Genomic DNA, 22,690 nt, shown 5'->3' with positions numbered 1-22,690 from the left:
ATGTCTCATTCTGCAAGCAAGTGGTTTTAAGTGAGGTGAAATTTGCGGGTGCGCCAGACACACCAGACTCCCGAAAGGGGGTACAGCCGTCTGGAAAGGCTGAGTGGCACTGTACCGGCACATGGCGGGCTTTGTGGAGCGAAGGGTTTGCAGACGGTCCCTGGCTCCCAGTGGGTGGGTGGAACTTTGCAGACGGCCCCTGGTTTGCAGTAGCTGAGGGTGGGGAGTTTGCAGATGTTCCCTGGCGGGAGGCAGAGCTGACTTAAGGCTTCCAGCTGACTCAAGGCTTCGCTGCACGGGGATCGAGAGGGAAGGTACCAGGGGTGCAGATTGGGCCCGTGGGATCGGGCCCCCCAGAGCACCATCTCCTGGGGTCCATGGGTGGCCTGTCCTGGTCCTGTCCCCTGGGTCCATGGTCCCCTCCATCCTCTCTGGGTCCATGGGTCTCCCCTTCTCTGGGTCCATGGTCACCTCCATCCTCTCTGGGTCCACGGGTCCCCCCTTCTCTGGGTCCACAGGTCTCCCCTTCTCTGGGTCTAGGGGCCCCTTCCAGCCTCTCTGGGTCCTGTCCTCCTCCCGTGTCTTGGGATCCCCCTTACCCCCAGCCCCCGATGTGGGCCCATCCCCCTGACTTGGGGCTTTGCCCCCACAGAGTCTCCCCTCCCTGGATGTGGGGGCCCTGTGTGCAGGGGCAGGGTTTTTTGGCGGGGCAGGGGTTGGAAGGACGTGACTCCTAAACCTTCCTGTTTCCAACGCACCCTCCCACCTTTCTGTTCCTTTTTGTACTTCTCCCTGCATGGATCTCCTGCTGCCCATCCCCGTGGCACCCGGCTGACTCTGTCCTGCTCCCCACGGGCTCTGGGGGCTGCTAGGGGCCTGTTCCCCGCTCAGACCACACCTCTCAGCACAGTGACTCAGCCTCGGGCACTCTGCCAGAAGCAACTGCAGCAGCGAGAGCTGCAGCCAGTGAATTGCTGTAGCTTTCACGCCGACTCCCTTTCTCTAGCCTGGGAACTAGGCATCAGGGTTAAATCCCAGGGACAAAGAACCAGCTTCCCTTCCCCACCAGAGCCTTTCCTGGGGCCTCTGCCATTTCCTGGTCTGTGGCACTTACCCTGGAGCAGGCGAAGAGGTGCCTGGCCCCCGGCTGTGAATACCTGCTCTGTTGGGATGCGGCAGGTAGCAGTCCCTGCTCTGGCACTGACCTGGGGCTAGGGGTGGCAAGCAGATGAGGTTGCACTGGAAGGAAGGCGCATGTTTCTGCATGTGGGTAACTAGCCATTAGCACAGCTCCCCCGGGGCTGTGGTGGATCCTCCTTGGCAGCCAGCATTTGATGCGGGATGGAGGGGGTTGGGCTTCAGTTTCCCCAAGAGTTCATTCCAGGCCCTCCCGGGCATGTGGGTTACCCGGGTGATCCCAACGTTTCCGTCCGACCTTGGAGCTGGGAATTCTCCAGCTGGCCCAGCGGCGGCGAGGTGACATGAGGCTCCGAGACTGGGGTCTGGAGCAATGTTCCCTCTAATTTTTTACCTGCATGTGTGGAATGAATTTTGTTATGTGCAGCAATATGGAGGTGATGTGTGGTGGGGGTGGGGCCCAGGGGTTCAGAGTGTGGGAGGGGGCCCAGGGCTGGGGCAGAGGGTTGGGGTGTGGGCTCTGGCTGGGGGTGCAGGCTCTGGGGTGGGGCCGGGGATCAGGAGTTGGAGGGAGGGGGCTCAGGGCTGGGGCAGAGGGTTGAGGTGCAGGATGAGATGTGGGCTCTGGCTGGAGGTGCAGGATCTGGGGTGGGGCCTGGGATGAGGGGTTTTGGGTGCAGACTGCTCTGGGAGAAAGGTCTCCCCGCAGCCCTCTCTCCCTGCAGCAGCTTGGGAGTGAGCCAAGGGAGAGGCACCTCTCCGTGGCAGCTCCTGTGCGGCCCTTGGTAGCCAGCTGCATGGCTATGCAGCTTAAGGGAACTTCGGTCTCTGGAGCCCTCTTGGTCATGGCAGCCCTGGTGTGCCTCACCCCCCCGCACCCTGCTGCTGGAGAACCCAGCCTGCTGCCGGCCTTTCACTCCCACCAGGCCCAGGCCAGCCGGCTCTGGGACAGGGAGCAGGAGCCCCCAGCTGTGGCCAGGGCTGGACTTCGCAGCCTCAGCCCGGGGGTTCATGGCAGCCCCAGGTGAAGGTAAATAGCAGCGCCCCCCACTTGGAACGGCCGCTCTGGAAACCTCTTCTGTTCTCTGCAGGGTGATACCCGAGCTGGGTGAACAACCCTCCAGTGACCCACCTGGGTTCCCTGCAGCTTGGCACTGCTCCAGGGGCCCCCACCCAGGGGCTGGGGATAGAACCCAGGAGTCCTGGCTCCATGCCCCCCCGGCTTAACCCACTAGTCCCCACTCCCCACCCAGAGACAGGGATAAAACCCAGGAGTCCTGGCTCCCAGCCTCCCCCCACTCTAACCACTAGCCCCTCCCCTGTGCTCTGACTGAACCCCCACCCTTCCGTCTGTTCGTCCATCCTCAGTCCCCCACGTGCTCTGTCCATCCCCACTTCCCTCCTTCCATCTGTCCGCCCATCCATACATCCCCATACACCACCCTCTACATTTCTCCACCCACCCCCCATCGCTGGCTGGCACCGTGTGCGGGGAGGGGGGCACCGTGTGCGGGGAGGGGGGCCCTGATAGGCGCCATCACTGTGATCTCTGAGCTAGGCCCCATACGTCTGTGGGACTCCCTGCCACAGGACTTGGCTGAGCAGGGGGGTGGGGCTGGGGTCTCGGAGCCATTGCTGGGGGGGGGGGGCACCCTGTGCCTGTCAGTTTTCATAGGAATCCTGTATCTCACCCCGCTTCCCCTGCACAGATCCCCCGACCCCAGAGTTGAAATGACGCAGTGCGGCCTCCTGACTGGCTCCAACAAGCCAGGTGAGTCAGGGCTGGGGTCGGGGTTGGGGCTGCGAGGGGCCCGGTGCCCTTGAGTGACACCCCCCCAGCACCCATGGGGGCCCCCTGGCTGATGACCCGGTTCCCTGCAGTGCCCCTGCGCAGCGTCTCGGTGACGGTGCTGATCCGAGGCTTCGTGGCGGACGTGGGCTGTGAGCTGCTCTACAGGAATGAGGAGCCGGGGCCCGTGGAGGCCGTGTTCGTGTTCCCCGTGGACGCCGAGGCGGCCATCTACGCCTTCCAGGCCCGCCTGGGGGGCGCCTGCATCGAGGCCCAGCTCCACGAGAAGAAACAGGTACCGGGGGGGCAAAGGTCCTGGGGGAGAGGGGTTGTGGGTGGGACTGGGGATCTTGGGGTGACCCATCTCTCCAGCAGGCACAGGAGCTGTATGGGGATGTGCTGGCCAGGAGGCAGGGGGCTGTCGGGGGGGTCGGAGGGATGTTGGGGTGACCCTATCTCTCCCTGCAGGAGCTGTACGGGGGCCAGGGCAGGGGATGTCAAGGGGCAGGGGATGTCGGTATGACCCCATAACTCCCTGAAGGAGCTGTATGGGGGCAGGGCAGGGAGATGTCAGGGGGCAGGGGGATGTCAGGGTGACCCCATATCTCCCCACAGGAGCTGTATGGGGGGCAGGGGAGGGGGATGTCGGGGTGACCCCATATCTCCCCACAGGAGCTGTATGGGGGGCAGGGGAGGGGGATGTCGGGGTGACCCCGTGTCTCCCTGCAGGAGCTGTACAGGGGGCAGGGCAGTGGGATGTCAGGGTGACCCCTTCTCTCCCCACAGGAGCTGTACGGGGGGCAGGGGAGGGGATGTCGGGTGACCCCATATCTCCCCACAGGAGCTGTATGGGGGCAGGGGAGGGGATGTCGGGTGACCCCGTGTCTCCCTGCAGGAGCTGTACGGGGGGCAGGGCAGTGGGATGTCAGGGTGACCCCTTCTCTCCCCACAGGAGCTGTATGGGGGGCAGGGGAGGGGGATGTCGGGGTGACCCCATATCTCCCCACAGGAGCGGTAGGGGGGGCCGGGGAGGGGGATGTCAGGGTGACCCCGTGTCTCCCTGCAGGAGCTGTATGGGGGCAGGGCAGTGGGATGTTGGGGTGACCCCTTCTCTCCCCACAGGAGCTGTACGGGGGGCAGGGGAGGGGGATGTTGGGGTGATCCCTTCTCTCCCCACAGGAGCTGTACGGGGGGCAGGGGAGGGGGATGTCGGGGTGACCCCTTCTCTCCCTGCAGGAGCTGTACGGGGGGCAGGGGAGGGGGATGTCGGGGTGACCCCTTCTCTCCGCACAGGAGCTGTACGGGGGGCAGGGGAGGGGGATGTCAGGGTGACCCCTTCTCTCCCTGCAGGAGCTGTACGGGGGGCAGGGCAGTAGGATGTTGGGGTGTCCCGCTGTCTGGAGCAGCTCACAGCTGAGAGTGCCAGTCTCAGGGCCGAGTATCAGAAAACAGAGCAGATGCCCCTACCTGCTGAACGTCTCTATCCTGGGGTTTCATCTGGCCAGCGCCCGACGTGAGCTCCTGGTTCGCACTGTCAGTCTCCCCACGGAGCCCCGGCTAGCCCCCTCACCAGCCCCTCCATCTCTAGGCCAGGCTGGACGTTGGGGCAGGAGGGTAGTAAAACGCCAGCTCACCTCCCGTCAGGTTTCTTCCAAACCCAAAGGGTGGGTCGCTCTGCCCCGGTATCTGTGGGTGCTCAGGCTCTCCCCAAAGACAGCACTGCAGCCAGGTTCTCTAGTGAACGATGAAAGGTTTGTTAGCCAAGAGGAAGAAATGAGCTGTGGAGAGGTTCAAGCAGGTAAAATACGGGCCAGGTGAGTCGCAGTTTGCAGAGCAAGGGAGAGCAGAGGCGGAGGGATTTGCCAGTGGTCCCTAAGGCTCGCCGGGTTCCTTAGATGGACTCTAAGGAGCTCTGTCCCGTCACTCGGGATTCCCCTGGCAGAAGCCATCCGTGCAGAGATACAGGATTGCTCCCCGGATCCCGGCTTAGGGCTCATTGCCCGCAGGGACGTCCAGCAAGTGTGCCCAGCACAGCCTGGCTCTGGAGGTTTTCCATGGCTGACTCATGCTGAGACGTGAGCGTGTTTCTTTGTGTGCAGTGCCCAGGCTGCAGGCACAGGATGGGTTTAGTTCCTTTGATTCCGTGCAGTTTGCACATCAGACATCTCCTCTTCTTGGCACCCAGACAGTCTTTAGATCTGAGGCTGAGAACAGGGAGGGAAGTCCCAGGAACCACACAGGTAAAACAAAACCACTGGGTTGCTGGGAACTGGTCTCCTGTATGAGTGAGCCAGTACCTTCCTTCTCTGACATTCACACCCAAGCAAATGCTACAGAGACTGTAAAAGCAGCAAAGAATCCTGTGGCACCTTATAGACTAACAGACGTTTTGCAGCATGAGCTTTCGTGGGTGAATACCCACTTCGTCGGATGCAAGTAGTGGAAATTTCCAGGGGCAGGTATATATAAGCAAGCAAGAAGCAAGCTAGAGATAACGAGGTTAGATCAATCAGGGAGGATGAGGCCCTGTTCTAGCAGTTGAGGTGTGAAAACCAAGGGAAGAGAAACTGGTTCTGTAGTTGGCAAGCCATTCACAGTCTTTGTTTAACCTGGTGTCAAATTTGCAGATGAACTGAAGTGTGGGAATAGAATGTGAAATGCTGAGATTGTTTAGGCTTCTGGGACGAGCCGATTACGCTGGGAACTGTGTGTAAGGGCTGGCCTTGGGCCCGTTCTCATCGGCCAGCTAACTGTAAATAGGATGATAAGTCAAACAGGTGTGTAGGATGATAATTACCCTATGGGGTTACAGCTGCGGCTGTGTAAATTTAATTAACCAATTAGCAACTGTCTGATTGCTTGCCATAATTGTATATAAGAGCATGCTGGAAATGAATAAAGAACTCTCTGCTTATGATCACATGGGTTGTCAGACTCTGTCCATGCTCTCCTGCGATGCAACAAATGGTGACCCCGACGTGATGCGAAATTGAATGAGGATAGTGTCGGTGGCCTGACCCGGCAGGAAGAAAAGGAGACGCACCTGAGCTCAGTGTCGAGCGGCTAGGAGCCGCAGGGCGTCCGAAAAGAAGGGCGCACCTGAGCTCAGTGTCGAGCGGCGGCCGCAGGGCGTCCGAAAAGAAGGGCGCACCTGAGTTCAGTGTCGAGCGGCTAGGAGCCGCAGGGTGTCCGAAAAGAAGGGCGCACCTGAGCTCAGTGTCGAGCGGCCAGCCGCAGGGCGTCTGAAAAGGGAGGTGCACCCGAGCCCAGAGGTGAGCAGCTAACATGGGAACCGCTGCATCAGCAGAAGAAAGAACGGTGCATGAATATCTGATACGCATCGCGGAGCGGCAGGGAGAAAAGCTCCCCTCTGATATGTTATCCCGTCTGCTGCGGTGGGGACAGAGAAGGGGACTTTTCGTTAAACCAAATACAATATTTGATAAAACTGTTTGGGAGCGGTTAGGCTCCGAGCTTTGGAAGTCGGTGGCTCAGGGCGATAAGGAGGCCTTCTCCCTGAGTCCGGTATGGAATAAGACGAAGGAGATAGTAGAAACTCTCGCGGCCGAGGCAGGAGTGCAGGCGGCCCTTTCTGAGCTCTGCCGCCCAACGCCCGGAATGCCTTCTGTGTTGCCGGTTGGAGCCAGAGAGTTTTTCGGTGGTGAGGACACGGTGATACCTTTGGCTTCCGACCCCTTCTCCATGGATGATGTTGCCCCTGCTGCGGTTCCACTGCCCTCCAATGTGGCCCTTGGCCCTGACATGATTGATCCTGTTACGGTCCCGTTACCCCCCGATACGCCCGAGCCTATGGAGACAGCCTTGCCGTATGCACCCCCTCCAAAGCCATGCCATGTCCACGGGACCTGGGGGTGTCACGAATGCGGGGAAGCAGAGAAGGCTCGGGTGGAACATGTGCCATCTAAGCCATATCCCGATTTGACTACGTTTACTCAGTTTACTCAGTCTGATGCCTTCTATAAGGAGATGGAGCGCCAGGGTCGACAGCTGCAGCATATGTGTGACAAGTTGGACCAGTTGCACGGTTTTCCACCTGGATCATCGCGGTCGCATCTTCACGAGCGCTTTTATCCGACTCGCCCTTTCGCCCCGTCTGGCCCCGGGGACCCTCCAATTGGGGACCCTCCGGACCCTGTACAGCGCTGGCATGGGGTCATAAGGGAAGCCATCCTTGAAGGTTTGACACCTGAGGCCTTTCCGGTAATTACGCCAGACCCTCAACATCCTAACCATAGGCGGTGGGCTCCTTTGGACTGGAAGTTGATCCGTGAGGCGCAGAAATCGATTATGGCTTATGGACTAGATAATCCGTATGTACAGTCTATCATTGAACAGGTGTTTGCTGGACAAGCAATGTGTCCATACGATGCGATTAAGCTAGCTGATATGCTTCTTACACCTACACAGAAACTGTTGTGGAAAGATGATTGGGCTAAGAGGGTCGACTTGGCTCTTGTCCGCAATTTGGATTTGTCGGACGATGATCCTCGGCGCGTGGCCACTACTGATATGCTTTTGGGAGCCGGCCGCTTTGTTGACCCGCATTTGCAAGCCCGCCTCGATCCCCGGATCCTGCAGCAGTCGCAGGAACTGGCTTTGGCTGCCTTTAAAGCGGTGCCCCAGATGGGAAAGCCGGTCCCTCCCTACGCTAAAATTATGCAAGGCCCGTCGGAACCTTATTCCACCTTCTTGGATCGCCTTCGCGAGGCTATTGATAGATCTCCTAATCTGATGTCAGAGGCCAGAACTGCAGTTGGACTTGATCTTGCCACCCAGAATGCAAATCCCACTTGCCGCCGTATATTAGCCACCTTGCCCAAGACCGCGACCTTGATGGAGATGATTGAGGCATGTGGTAGGGCCGCTATGTTTGAGGAGACGGATAAGGCAACAATCCATGCTGAGGCCCCCATGCAGAATGATGTAGGAGATGCGCCATCTAACCTAGTATCAGAATGCCCAGGGGCAGTTGTAAATGGGGCCCCTCTACAGAGCGACATGTGTCCTCAGGAACTGCCTGTGTGTGGAAAGGGAGACGAAGAGGAGCCTATGGAAGCAAAACAAACATTTCTACTGACTGCGACAAGTTCAAATGACAATCAGCGAGAGGAAACCAAGTTTGAGCTAAGGACGGAAGTGGAAAAGGATTTGTTTGAATCTGGAAAATTGGAACTTGCAAGCGGTGATAAATTTTATTCAACTACAGTGCAGCAAGAGAGTTTAGCTGTGCAGCTGGCAGATACTGGCTCACCCATTTTTAGTATTGAAAGCTTTGGGGCTCAAAAAACATTTGTGCCTGTTACAGCTGCAGCAATTGAAGAACAAATCATTGCAGAAACTGTAACGCCTATGGAAACCTCGGCTGAAATTTTAAAGCCTTTAGAAGCAGTGCCTGAAATATTATTTCCTGAACTAGTCCACGATATTACCGCTGCTCATTCGGGATTTGAGGCTGCAAGCAGTAGGAGTGAAGCAATTGCAACTGTGTCAGTATCAGAGATGTCTGCTGCAATGGTGGATGGAATGTCTGAAAGAGCCACAAGATGTACACAACCTGGGCCCCTGGAGGATAGTTGCTTGTTTGCTATGCCAGGATTCTTTTTGTTTGATCCTCCCTGAATGATTTATTAATTGAGATAAATTTTTGCTTTGCCTGAATGTATAGGGTATTGGTGTGTTTTAAGTAATGATTGATTGCCCCCCCATTACTTGCCCCGGCTCTCTGGAGCTTGGTTACCTTTGTTTTTGAAGTTTGAGAACACTCAGCCAAAAGGCTTATTGAGTATTCTCAAAGGGGGGAGTTGTAGGTTATTAGATATAAATTTAGGTAATTTGGAAGTATGGTTTTGGGTTGTTAGCCTTATTAGATTTTTGTATGTTTTGTGTTATGTGTAGTTGTAGGATTGTTTGATATTAGTTGTAGCCTATATTAAAATAGATAGATGGAAAGTAAATGTTGTTATTAAAGTTATATGCATGAGAATGTGGCCCCCACGGTGGGAAAGTATAGATAATTGTTCACAGAAGACTAGAGAAGGGTGGGGGCTAGTTAAAAGGTACACCCTCCTAGCTAATTGATCGTGGAATAAGTTAGTGTCCATGAAAGGATCGGGCCCAGGCAGGCAGGCAACAGACAGAGAATTTGGAAAGGAAGTAAGGATCGGGCCCAAGCGGACAGGCAACAGATAAGGCTTGGAAAGCGGGCTGGACACTCTTGAGGGTGTAGTAGATAGCCAAGGTAATTAAGCATAAATTTGGGAGTTTCAAATATTCGGGAGAATATTTGATATGGTGATTTGCCAAGATATTAGTTTGTAATTGTTTGATTATGCATAATTTTATTGTATTAGCAATTGATTCTATTGATACATGTTTGATTTATAGAGGTATTTGTATGTTTTTAGTAATTATTGATTGCCCAGTAGCGGTAGACATGTTTTTTGTTTTTTAGATAATTGAGGAATATGGATGTTAGCTGCTTAGTACTTGATATACCATGCATTTATTTACAGAGTTAAATTTATGTTATGTGTTTTATGTTTTGTTTTGTGTTGTTTGTTTGTTTGTTTTCTGGCCAGAATTGTTTTTTGCGTTTTATGTGGTTTATGTTGTGTTTTTTCTAGGACCCCCCCCCCCTCAGTGTCAGTTTGATCACCTGACATCTGAGGGATGATTTGGTAATAGAAGTTTGCCACAGGTTGGTGTGGTATAGAGAAGGGGGGAATCCTGTAGAATTTACACCATTTATTTGTTGTGCTTTGTTTTTGTTTGTTGTTGTTGGGGTTATGTTAAGAATTGCATGGTTATATAGGTTGGCTTTATAAAGTTTTAATTTTGGCTTGTGATAGATTGTGGTGTTATGTTGTTATAAGTTGGAAATGTTTTGCTAATGTTTTTATCCCTTTTTTCTTTCCCTTCTTTTTTGATTTTGAGTAGAGCGGGGAGGTGTGGGAATAGAATGTGAAATGCTGAGATTGTTTAGGCTTCTGGGACGAGCCGATTACGCTGGGAACTGTGTGTAAGGGCTGGCCTTGGGCCCGTTCTCATCGGCCAGCTAACTGTAAATAGGATGATAAGTCAAACAGGTGTGTAGGATGATAATTACCCTATGGGGTTACAGCTGCGGCTGTGTAAATTTAATTAACCAATTAGCAACTGTCTGATTGCTTGCCATAATTGTATATAAGAGCATGCTGGAAATGAATAAAGAACTCTCTGCTTATGATCACATGGGTTGTCAGACTCTGTCCATGCTCTCCTGCGATGCAACACTGAAGCTCAGCAGTTTCTCTTTGAAGTCTGGTCCTGAAGTTTTTTTGCTGCAGGATGGCCACCTTAAGATCTGCTATTGTGTGGCCAGGGAGGTTGAAGTGTTCTCCTACAGGTTTTTGTATATTGCCATTCCTAATGTCTGATTTGTGTCCATTTATCCTTTTCCTTAGAGACTGTCCAGTTTGGCCGATGTACATAGCAGAGGGGCATTGCTGGCATATAATGGCATATATTACATTGGTGGACATGCAGGTAAATGAACTGGTGATGGTGTGGCTGATCTGGTTAGGTCCTGTGATGCTGTTGCTGGTGTAGATATGTAGGCAGAGTTGGCATCGAGGTTTGTTGCATGGATTGGTTCCTGAGCTAGAGTTACTATGGTGCGGTGTGCAGTTACTGGTGAGAATATGCTTCAGGTTGGCAGGTTGTCTGTGGGCGAGGACTGGCCTGCCACCCAAGGCCCGTGAAAGTGTGGGATCATTGTTCAGGATGGGTTGTAGATCCCTGATGATGCGTTGGAGGGGTTTTAGCTGGGGGCTGTATGTGATGGCCAGTGGAGTCCTGTTGGTTTCTTTCTTGGGTTTGTCTTGCAGTAGGAGGCTTCTGGGTACACGTCTGGCTCTGTTGATCTGTTTCCTTATTTCCTCGTGCGGGTACTGTAGTCTTGAGAATGCTTGGTGGAGATTTTCTAGGTGTTGGTCTCTGTCTGCGGGGTTAGAGCAGATACGGTTTACCTCAGTGCTTGGCTGTAGACAATGGATCTTGTGGTGTGTCCGGGATGGAAGCTGGAGGCATGAAGGTAGGCATAGCGGTCGGTTGGTTTAGGACCAGACTTCAAAGAGAAACTGCTGAGCTTCAGTTCATCTGCAAATTTGACACCACCAGCTCAGGATTAAACAAAGACTGTGAATGGCTTGCCAACTACAGAGCCAGTTTCTCTTCCCTTGGTTTTCACACCTCAACTGCTAGAACAGGGCCTCATCCTCCCTGATTGATCTAACCTTGTTATCTCTAGCCTGCTTCTTGCTTGCTTATATATACCTGCCCCTGGAAATTTCCACTACTTGCATCCGACGAAGTGGGTATTCACCCACGAAAGCTCATGCTCCAATACGTCTGTTAGTCTATAAGGTGCCACAGGATTCTTTGCTGCTTCTACAGAACCAGACTAACACGGCGACCCCTCTGATACTTGACACCATGCAAAGCACTGCATTCAGCCGTATGGAGTGGAAATCCATCAACCTCATGAAGAAACCTGCACAAATACAGATGGATATCATCTTCCTTTCCAAATGCAAACGGATGGACATCATACCTAATGGACTAAAGGTAAAAAATCCACTGGTATCTACATACTACACAGACCAGAGTGAGAGATTATGCCATACTCTATCAAAGAAACTGAGGAGCCACCTGATCAGCATCCTATACAGCAAACAGGAAAACATCAAAAAAGAGCTCTCCAACCTGGAGACTCTCATCAATAACCAAACTTCCATACAAACGGACTTCATTAAAATAAGACAGGAGATCTACATCACTCACTTCACCTCTCTACAAAGGAAAAAGGACTGTAAGCTGTCTAAACTCCTACCTGCCACATGGGGCCACAACCGTGGTACCCCTAACCCACCCAGCAATATCGTCAATCTATCCAACCACACACTCAGCCCAGAAGAACAATCTGTCCTATCTTGGGGACTCTCTTTCTGCCCTGCCACCCCCACCAACATGATGCAGTTCTGCGGCGATCTGGAAGCCTACTTTCGCCGTCTCCGACTCAAAGAATACTTTCAGGACAACACTGAACAGCGCACTGATACACAGTTACCCTCCCACCAACAGCACAAGAAGAAGAACTCCACATGGACTCCTCCCGAGGGTCAAAATGACAGTCTGGACCTATACATTGAATGCTTCCGCCGACGTGCACAGACAGAAATTGTGGAAAAACAACATCGCTTGCCTCACAACCTGTCGTGCAGAACGCAATGCCATCCACAGCCTCAGAAACCATCCTGATATTATAATCAAAGAGGCTGATAAAGGAGGTGCTGTTGTCATCATGAACAGGTCTGACTACCAAAAGGAGGCCGCCAGACAACTCTCCAATATCAAATTTTACAGGCTACTTCCCTCAGATCCCACTGAGGAATACACTAAGAAACTGCACCATCTACTCAGGACACTCCCTACACTAACACCAGAACAAATCAACATACCCTTAGAGCCCCGACCAGGGTTATTCTATCTACTACCCAAGATCCACAAACCCGGAAATCCTGGACGCCCTATCATCTCGGGCATTGGAACTCTCACTGAAGGACTGTCTGGATATGTGGACTCTCTACTCAGACCCCATGCTACCAGCACTCCCAGCTACCTCCGTGACGCCACTGATTTCCTGAGGAAACTACAATGCATTGGTGACCTTCAAGAAAACACCATCCTAGCCACCATGGATGTAGAGGCTCTCTACACAAACATCCCACACACTGATGGAATACAAGCTGTCAGGAACAGTATCCCTGATGATGCCACAGCACAACTGGTTGCTGAGCTCTGTGCCTTTATCCTCACACACAACTATTTCAAATTTGATGACAATATATATCTCCAGATCAGTGTCACCGCTATGGGCACCCGCATGGCCCCACAATATGCCAATATTTTTATGGCCGACCTGGAACAACGGTTCCTCAGCTCCCATCCACTCACACCCCTTCTCTACCTACGCTACATTGATGACATCTTCATCATCTGGACCCATGGGAAGGAGACTCTGGAAAAATTCCACCACGATTTCAACAGCTTCCACCCCTCCATCAACCTCAGCCTGGACCAATCTACACAGGAGGTCCACTTCCTAGATACCACGGTGCAATAAGTGATGGTCTCATTAACGCCACCCTATACCGAAAACCTACCGATCGCTATGCCTACCTTCATGCCTCCAGCTTCCATCCCGGACACACCACAAGATCCATTGTCTACAGCCAAGCACTGAGGTACAACCGTATCTGCTCTAACCCCGCAGACAGAGACCAACACCTAGAAAATCTCCACCAAGCATTCTCAAGACTACAGTACCTGTACGAGGAAATAAGGAAACAGATCAACAGAGCCAGACGTGTACCCAGAAGCCTCTTACTACAAGACAAACCCAAGAAAGAAACCAACAGGACTCCACTGGCCATCACATACAGCCCCCAGCTAAAACCCCTCCAGCGCATCATCAGGGATCTACAACCCATCCTGAACAATGGTCACACACTTTCACAGGCCTTGGGTGGCAGGCCAGTCCTCGCCCACAGACAACCTGCCAACCTGAAGCATATTCTCACCAGTAACTGCACACCGCACCATAGTAACTCTAGCTCAGGAACCAATCCATGCAATAAACCTTGATGCCAACTCTGCCTACATATCTACACCAGCAACACCATCACAGGACCTAACCAGATCAGCCACACCATCACTGGTTCATTCACCTGCACATCCACCAATGTTATATATGCCATCATATGCCAGCAATGCCCCTCTGCTATGTACATCGGCCAAACTGGACAGTCTCTAAGGAAAAGGATAAATGGACACAAATCAGATATTAGGAATGGCAATATACAAAAACCTGGCTTTTGTAGGTGACAAATCTGAGGAACTGTCACAGATTGAGGTGTCACTAGAGGAGGTTTTGGAATTAATTGATAAACTCAACATTAACAAGTCACCGGGACCAGATGGCATTCACCCAAGAGTTCTGAAAGAACTCAAATGTGAAGTTGCGGAACTATTAACTAAGGTTTGTAACCTGTCCTTTAAATCGGCTTCAGTACCCAATGACTGGAGGTTAGCTAATGTAACGCCAATATTTAAAAAGGGCTCTAGAGGTGATCCCGGCAATTACAGACCGGTAAGTCTAACGTCGGTACTGGGCAAATTAGTTGAAACAATAGTTAAAAATAAAATTGTCAGACACATAGAAAAACATAAATTATTGAGCAGTAGTCAACATGGTTTCTGTAAAGGGAAATCATGTCTTACTAATCTATTAGAGTTCTTTGAAGGGGTCAACAAACATGTGAACAAGGGGGATCCGGTGGACATAGTGTACTTAAATTTCCAGAAAGCCTTTGACAAGGTCCCTCATCAAAGGCTCTTATGTAAATTAAGTTGTCATGGGATAAAGGGGAAGGTCCTTTCATGGATTGAGAACTGGTTAAAAGACAGGGAACAAAGGGTAGGAATTAATGGTAAATTCTCAGAATGGAGAGGGGTAACTAGTGGTGTTCCCCAAGGGTCAGTCCTAGGACCAATCCTATTCAATTTATTCATAAATGATCTGGAGAAAGGGGTAAACAGTAAGGTGGCAAAGTTTGCAGATGATACTAAACTGCTCAAGATAGTTAAGACCAAAGCAGATTGTGAAGAACGTCAAAAAGATCTCACAAAACTAAGTGATTGGGCAACAAAATGGCAAATGAAATGTAATGTGGATAAATGTAAAGTAATGCACATTGGAAAAAATAACCCCAACTATACATACAATATGATGGGGGCTAATATAGCTACAACGAGACAGGAAAAAGATCTTGGAGTCATTGTGGATAGTTCTCTGAAGATGTCCACGCAGTGTGCAGAGGCAATCAAAAAAGCAAACAGGATGTTAGGAATCATTAAAAAGGGGATAGAGAACAAGACGGAGAATATAGTATTGCCCTTATATAAATCCATGGTACACCCACATCTCGAATACTGTGTACAGATGTGGTCTCCTCACCTCAAAAAAGATATTCTAGCACTAGAAAAGGTTCAGAAAAGGGCAACTAAAATGATTAGGGGTTTGGAGAGGGTCCCATACAAGGAAAGATTAAAGAGGCTAGGACTCTTCAGCTTGGAAAAGAGGAGACTAAGGGGGGATATGATACAGGTATATAAAATCATGAGTGATGTTGAGAAAGTGGATAAGGAGAAGTTATTTACTTATTCCCATAGTACGAGAACTAGGGGTCACCAAATGAAATTAATATGCAGCAGGTTTAAAACAAATAAAAGGAAGTTATTTTTCATGCAGCGCACAGTCAACTAGTGGAACTCCTTACCTGAGGAGATTGTGAAGGCTAGGACTATAACAATGTTTAAAAGGGAACTGGATAAATTCATGGTGGCTAAGTCCATAAATGGCTATTAGCCAGGATGGGTAAGAATGGTGTCCCTAGCCTCTGTTCGTCAGAGGATGGAGATGGATGGCAGGAGGAAGATCACTTGATCATTGCCTGTTAGGTTCACTTCCTCTGAGCCACCTGGCATTGGCCACTGTCGGTAGACAGATACTGGGCTAAATGGACCTTTGGTCTGACCCGTTACGGCCGTTCTTATGTTTATGTTCTTCTTATGAGAACACTTCAACCTCCCTGGCCACACAATAGCAGATCTTAAGGTGGCCATCCTGCAGCAAAAAAACTTTAGGACCAGACTTCAAAGAGAAACTGCTGAGCTTCAGTTCATCTGCAAATTTGACACCATCAGCTCAGGATTAAACAAAGACTGTGAATGGCTTGCCAATTACAGAACCAGTTTCTCTTCCCTTGGTTTTCACACCTCAATTGCTAGAACAGGGCCTCATCCTCCCTGATTGATCTAACCTCGTTATCTCTAGCTTGCTTCTTGCTTGCTTATATATACCTGCCCCTGGAAATTTCCACTACTTGCATCCGACGAAGTGGGTATTCACCCACAAAAGCTCATGCTGCAAAACGTCTGTTAGTCTATAAGGTGCCACAGGATTCTTTGCTGCTTTTACAGAACCAGACTAACACGGCTACCCCTCTGATACGCCAGAGAGGCTGTGATCTGAGCTGGCCTGTCAGTGACACAGGGGGCATGAGGATCTCGATGGGCAGGGAGATTTGGGGATGCAGGGGGATCTTGAGGTGACCCTGTATCCCCGGGCAAGCGCAGGAGCTGTATGGGGACATGCTGGCTGGGGGAAAGGGAAAGGGAGCAGGGGGATCTTGGGGTGACCCCGTCTCTCCGGCAGGCACAGGACCTGTTAGTCCTGGGGGAATTCTGTGCCAAAAAATAAAAAATTCAGTGCACAATATTTTAAAATTCTATAAAATCTGCGTATTTTATTTGTCAAAATAACACAATATAATCACGTCAGCGATGGTGTCTGTAAGTAGGCATACTCATACATAACTTTGAGTAATAATTCATTTACATTTCAATGCAGACCTGTATTTCCTGAACCTGTGAGAAGCAGTGCAAAGGCTTGGGGCGGGGAGGGTCAGGGGTAACTGCAGCACTTCCGGGCTAGAATGTATTTTCTGTGGTGGAAAAGAATTCCGCGCCAGACATGAATTCTGCGCTTGAGCAGTGGTGTAGAATTCCCCCAGGAGTAACCTGTACGGGGATGCACTGGCTGGGGGTTAGGGCAGGGGGATGGCAGAGGGATCTCAGGGTGACCTTGTCTATCCGGCAGGCCCAGGAGCTGTATTGGAACATGCTGGCCAGGGGGCAGGGCAGGGGGCTGTCAGGGGCAGGAGGCTGTTGGGGACAGTAGGATCTCAGGGTGACCCTGTCTCTCCGGCAGGCGCAGGAGCTGTATGGGGATGCGTTGGCCGGGGGGCAGAGCTCATTCCTGCTGCAGCAGGAGGGGACCGGGGGCGACGTGTTCAGCTGCTCCCTAGGGAACCTGCCCCCCGGGGAGGAGGCGGCGCTGACCCTGCGCTACGTCTGTGAGCTGCCGCTGGGACCTGATGGAGCCGCCCGCTACATGCTGCCAGCCGTGCTGCGACCCCGCTACACGCCCCATGGTGAGACCCACAGATCCCCCTTGTGTCCCCCATTTGCCTCACAGTGAGACCCACAGATCCCCTGCTCTTCTCCCTGCACCCCACAGTGGGACCCATAGTCCGCAACTCCCCACTACATACCCCACAGTCAGTGACCCCAGAGCCCGTAGCCCCCCTGAGACTCCCTAGCCCCTGCTACGTATCCCACAAGGACCCTCAGCCCCATAACACCCCCCTAGGCTACTACTATGTGCCCCACAGTAAGTGCCCCCCCAGCCCCACAATCCCGGCTCCAGGGTATGTGACCCCCCCAGCCACTCCCAAATCCCCCACTATCCCAGCCCCTCAGGTGCTCCCAGATATCCCCCCATGCCTCCCAATATCCCATACCCCCATCTTCCCCTGCTATGCCAGCCCCCAATACCCTCCCGCTCTCTCAGCCCCCAGCCCACACCCCATGTCTCTCTTCAGGGTGGGACGGGGAGGACGTCACCCAGGGGGTCCCGCGAGTCCCCCAGGGGGAGCTGCCCTACACCCTGAGCCTGAGCGCCACGCTGCAGTCACCCCACGGCATCGACCGCGTGCTCTCCAACTGCTCCCTCACGCCCCTGAGCTACACGGCCGGGAACCGGACCACCGCCCAGGTAGGCTCACCCGGACACCTGGGTCCCAGCCATCCCCGCTGGGAGGGTCAGCGTGGGGGAGTTGCTGGGAGTTTGGGCTGAGGCTGGGGGGCGGGCAGGTCCCAGGGGACCATCTGGCCATGGGTCCTGGGGGCAGTATGGAGGGGGATGGGAGCTCTGGGGCAGGGCAGGGAGGTTGGTCCCAGAATGTGTGTATGCGGGTCAGTCTGGGGAATTGCCTGAGTTCTCTGGGGAAGAACTTGGTGGGGCTGAAACCAGCCTGTGGAGGTGAAATCCCGGGCGTTCGATGGGCCTGTGGTTCTCTTCACTTTCTGGGAGTTTCCCACTCCTTGATTTTCAGTGGCGAAAATGCGGGGGGGGGGGGGAATGTGACCCCCAAATTGGAAAGATTTAGCCAAACAAAAGTCAGAAGTTTGCAGTGTTTCCTCCAGGAAGAGCCAAGTCCCACAGGAGCTGAGGGGAGGTGACGGTGTCTGTCTCCCCCCAGGTGTCACTAGCTGAGACCCCCCCGTGGGGCCAGGACGTGGAGCTGCTGGTGTATTACGCAGAGCCGCACAAACCCAGCGCGGTGCTGGAGGCCGGGCTGCCCGGAGTGGAGCCAGGTGGGAACCCCTGCACCCTGCTGCCCCGGGCAGAGGGGTGTCTATGGGGTGGGGGAGGGGTGTGCTGGGCTGCGATGGGGGATCGGGGGGCATGGGGCAATAAGGGGATAGTAGGGGAATGGGGGTTCTAGGGCTAGATTCTCAGAGTGGTGCTGGGGGAATCAGGGCAAGTGAGGGTTGGGGACAGGATTGGGGGCCTTGGCGGAGCTGGAGATGGGAAGGTGGGGGGTCAACAGGTGGACACTGGGACTCACTGCAGGTTTGGGAGGGCAGGGACTTGGGGGGTGAGGAACATAAGAGGAGGGCAGGGGGAGGGACAGAGGAGTGGGGAGGTACTCAGGGAAGATGGGGTTGCTGGGGGCTGGGGTTGGTTGGGGATCTGGGGAGGGACAGGGGTGGGGTGGGGCTCTGGGGCACTCAGGGGCGCTGAGGACTGCGGCGGGTGGGGGATCTATGGGGAGGGCAGAGTTGGGGGAGGGTCAGAGGAGTGGGGGTGGGGCTCTGGGAGAGTCGGGGGACGCTGCGGAGCTGGGGCTGGGGGCGGTGGGGGATCTATGGGGAGGGCAGGGTGGGGCTCTGGGGCAGTCGGGGGCTCTCACCAGCTCACAGGGCTCAACCCCATGTCTGCCCCATTTGGGGCTGGCCCCATCTCCCCGCAGGCTCCCTGATGGGCGACCCGGCCGTGATGGTGACCTTGCTGCCCAGCCTGCCTGAGGCGGTGCCGGGCCAGAGCTCAGCCGGGGAGTTCATCTTCCTGCTGGACCGCTCCGGCAGCATGCAGTGCCCCATGGACGGCCGAGACCGCTCATCCCAGCGCATCGACAGCGCCAAGGTACGGCCAGGCGGGAGGCCGCGCTAGATGGGCCCGTGGAGGGGAGCAGCTCAGGCTGGCTGGGCCTGTGGGGGTGACTCCGTCTGTCTGTCCGTCCCCAGGAGACCCTGGTCCTGCTGTTGAAGAGTTTGCCCCTGGGCTGTTATTTCAACATCTACGGCTTTGGGTCTTGGTTCGAGTCCTTCTACCCGTGAGTCTGCGGCGGAAGCGCGTGTTTGCTGGCTGGGTTAGGGAGCAGGGCAGGCTGGGATCAGGGTGTCTGTGGGTTGGGGGCAGGGCAGGCTGGGGTCGGGGTGTCTGTGGGTTGGGGGCAGGGCAGGCTGGGGTCGGGGTGTCTGTGGGTTGGGGGCAGGGCAGGCTGGGGTGGGGGTGGGTGTGGTTTGCGGGCAGGGCAGCCTGGGGTGGGGGTGTATGTGGTTTGGGGGCAGGGCAGCCTGGGGTCGGGGTGTCTGTGGGTTGGGGCAGGGCAGGCTGGGGTGGGGGGGTCTGTGGGTGGGGGGCAGGGCAGGCTGGGGTCGGGGTGTCTGTGGGTTGCGGGCAGGGCTGGATGGGGTCGGGTGTCTGTGGGTTGGGGGCAGGGCAGGCTGGGGTCGGGGTGTCTGTGGGTTGGGGGCAGGGCAGGCTGGGGTGGGGGGGTCTGGGGGTGGGGGGCAGGGCAGGCTGGGGTTGGGGTGTCTGTGGTTTGCGGGCAGGGCAGCCTGGGGTCGGGGTGTCTGTGGGTTGGGGGCAGGGCTGGCTGGGGTGGGGGTGTCTGGGGGTGGGGGGCAGGGCAGCCTGGGGTCGGGGTGTCTGTGGGTTGGGGCAGGGCTGGCTGGGGTCGGGTGTCTGTGGGTTGCGGGCAGGGCAGGCTGGGGTCGGGGTGTCTGTGGGTTGGGGCAGGGCAGCCTGGGGTCGGGGTGTCTGTGGGTTGGGGCAGGGCCGCCTGGGGTGGGGGTGTCTGTGGTTTGGGGGCAGGGCAGGCTGGGGTCGGGGTGTCTGTGGGTTGGGGCAGGGCAGGCTGGGGTCGGGGTGTCTGTGGGTTGGGGGCAGGGCTGGATGGGGTCGGGGTGTCTGTGGGTTGGGGGCAGGGCAGGCTGGGGTCGGGGTGTCTGTGGGTTGGGGGCAGGGCAGGCTGGGGTCGGGGTGTCTGTGGGTTGGGGGCAGGGCAGGCTGGGGTCGGGGTGTCTGTGGGTTGGGGGCAGGGCAGGCTGGGGTCGAGGTGTCTGTGGGTTGGGGGCAGGGCAGGCTGGGGTTGGGGTGTCCTTGGCTCCAGCTGTCCTGGCCCCTGACCCCTTTGCGCCCCCCGCAGGCAGAGCGTGGCATACACCCAACAGACCATGGCCAAGTCCCTGCAGCGCGTCCAGCAGCTCCAGGCTGACCTGGGGGGCACCGAGATCTTGGCGCCGCTACAAGCCATTTACCGCAGCCCCTGCCGGGACGGGCACCCGCGCCAGGTGCTGAGGGCAGCTGCAGGGCGTCCCAGGGAGTCGGAGAGGGGCTGGGGGAGCTGAGGAGGGTTGAGGGGTGTCAGAAGGAAATGGGGTTGGGGAGGGACTAAACTCAGAGACTTTCAGGCCAGAAGGGACCATCCTGATGATCTTGGCTGGCCCCAGCCCCTCGCTCCCCCCGTGACAGCCCCTTGACAGGCCCAGCCCCTGAGGCTGAGTCACCAACCCCCCAAGCCCTGAGGTACAGACGTCGGGTCACAGAGCCCCCCCCATTTACTCCAGGGCCCTGGCTGCTGAGGGTGACGATCCCCCCAGGGTCTCTGCCCATCTGATGCAGGAAAGTCCCTTCCCCAGCCTCCACCCCACACATGGGGGTCAGTGAGCCCCAAGCGTGGGGACGAGACCCTAGCCAGCCCCTGGGAAGGATCTTTGCAGTAACTCTGAGCCCCCCCACACCTAGTGCCCTGTCCGCAGCTGGGGGGTGTTTGCCCCCCAGCTGTCGCCATGGGCTGTGTACCATCGCAGGCCCCTCCGCACCTGTCTCCCTGCCATGGCTCACGCCCCCTGCTGCCCTCAGGAGGCTGTTCCTGAACTTCCTGGACTTGGAGAGGGGCTGGGAGCCCTGGGGGCAGCTGATGGGGGCTTTGAGGGTGTGGGGGGCTCGGAGTGGGATGGGGGATGATGCCCTGGGGGTGTAAGCAGGGCATGTTGGGCAAGAGTTGGGGCAGGGGCATCTCTGTATAGAGCTGGGGGGCAGCTCTGGGTGTTGCGCCCAGCTCTGGGGGGCGCCCTGCAGCCAGGGGGCAGGGAGGGCACGTGGGGGAGGTGTCGGGAGGGAGCTCCCAGAAAGATGCCCACAGCAGTTGGGGGGGTTAGTGTCTCCAGGGGCTGGGGAAGAGGTGACAGGTGGGGGTTGGGGTCACAGTTAGAGATGGGGAGAAGGTTGGGGTCCCCATCTGTCAGCCCCCCCAGGGGAGAGCTCTGGGAGAGGAGGAAGAGGGCTATGCAGGGAGTCTCATGGGGTCAGGGGTCTCTGGGAGAGGGGTCAGTGGGGCAGGCTTTCTGGGGGCTGCCCCCGTTCCCATGGGGAGGGGGTGTCTGCAGGGGATTTGGGGTCCCCGGCTCTGACAGGGTCTCTCCCCCGCCAGCTGTTCGTGTTCACGGACGGGGAGGTGGGGAACACCCAGGACGTCATCACTGAGGTGCAGCGTCACCAGGGGACCCACAGGTAACAGGGCACCTGCTCCCCCACCTGTGCTCTTCTAACCCTGCCCCCCAGCAACCCCCAAGTGAACCCCAACTCTGCCCCCTCTTCAACTGCTTTCACCCCCCTGGACTCTGCCCCCCTGCAGGTGCTTCTCCTTCGGCATTGGGGAAGGGGCCTCCACGGCTCTGATCAAAGGCATCGCCCGGGCAGCAGGGGGCAGCGCCGAGTTCATCACGGGCCAGGACCGCATGCAGCCCAAGGTGAGAACTCAGGAGTCCGGGCTCCTCCATCCCCCTCCTGCTCTAACCCACCAGCCCCCACTCCTCTCCTAGACCAAGGATAGGAGCCTCCTGGTCCCAGGGTGCTGGTCTCTCCCCCAGGCGCTGCAGTCTCTGAAGCGGGCCCTGCAGCCGGCCGTGACTGGGATCTCGCTGAGCTGGGATCTGCCCCCTGGGATGGAGGCGGCGCTGCTGGGCCGGGGCCCTGAGGTGATCTTCTTTGGGGAGCGGTGCCTCATCTATGCCCAGCTCCGCGGGCAGCCCCAGGTGAGAGAGCAACCCCCCCCCCCCGGGACACCCCCAGGGCTCGGGGTCAGTGACTGAGCCGGGAAACTCCCACCCACCCCGGGTGATGACTCTGACTCCTAACAATGGCCTTTGGGCTGGGGGTCTCTGTGCTACCCCAACTGAGTTGATCTCAGTCAGGATCATTAACTCTGGACCCTACTGATGGCCATTAGGCTAACTGGGCAGCCCCTCAACTGCTGTTAATCAGGTGTATTTACCCCCTTTGTTCTGTAACCTGGGTCTGGGGGGGTCCCCGGTCATCTTCTCCCCCCTCGCACTCCACCTCTGACCCCCTTTCTCTGCCCGCAGCCCCCAGACACTGCCATGGGGGGCGTCACCCTGCAGTACCGCATCCAGGACCAGACCTACAAGGAGATGCTGCAGTTCCCCCTG

The 22,690-nt window shown here is 55.6% G+C and overlaps 1 protein-coding gene across 1 annotated transcript; it reads left to right on the top strand.

Moving 5' to 3' along the window:
- Positions 1-268: 268 nt before the first annotated feature.
- Positions 269-21,756, top strand: LOC120379699 (von Willebrand factor A domain-containing protein 5A-like). The gene is made up of 10 exons (XM_039497177.1): positions 269-314; positions 2,847-2,908; positions 3,019-3,221; positions 16,818-17,040; positions 17,491-17,663; positions 18,151-18,265; positions 18,925-19,097; positions 19,199-19,287; positions 20,386-20,530; positions 21,673-21,756. The coding sequence occupies exons 2-10, from the start codon at positions 2,869-2,871 to the stop codon at positions 21,754-21,756; spliced, it is 1,245 nt and encodes a 414-aa protein (XP_039353111.1). The 5' UTR covers positions 269-314; positions 2,847-2,868.
- Positions 21,757-22,690: the final 934 nt, after the last annotated feature.

This window comes from Mauremys reevesii, linkage group 13 (genome assembly GCF_016161935.1).
Source record: "Mauremys reevesii isolate NIE-2019 linkage group 13, ASM1616193v1, whole genome shotgun sequence".
NCBI lineage: Eukaryota > Metazoa > Chordata > Testudines > Geoemydidae > Mauremys > Mauremys reevesii.
This window is presented reverse-complemented; position numbering and strand designations above follow the sequence as displayed.

Coding starts and splice junctions, on each gene's coding strand:
- LOC120379699 (XM_039497177.1), top strand. CDS start 2,869: ATGACGCAGTGCGGCCTCCTGACTGGCTCCAACAAGCCAG. Junction 3,222..16,817: donor AGCTCCACGAGAAGAAACAG/GTACCGGGGGGG, acceptor TCTCTCCGGCAG/GCGCAGGAGCTGTATGGGGA. Junction 19,098..19,198: donor AGCGCATCGACAGCGCCAAG/GTACGGCCAGGC, acceptor GTCCGTCCCCAG/GAGACCCTGGTCCTGCTGTT.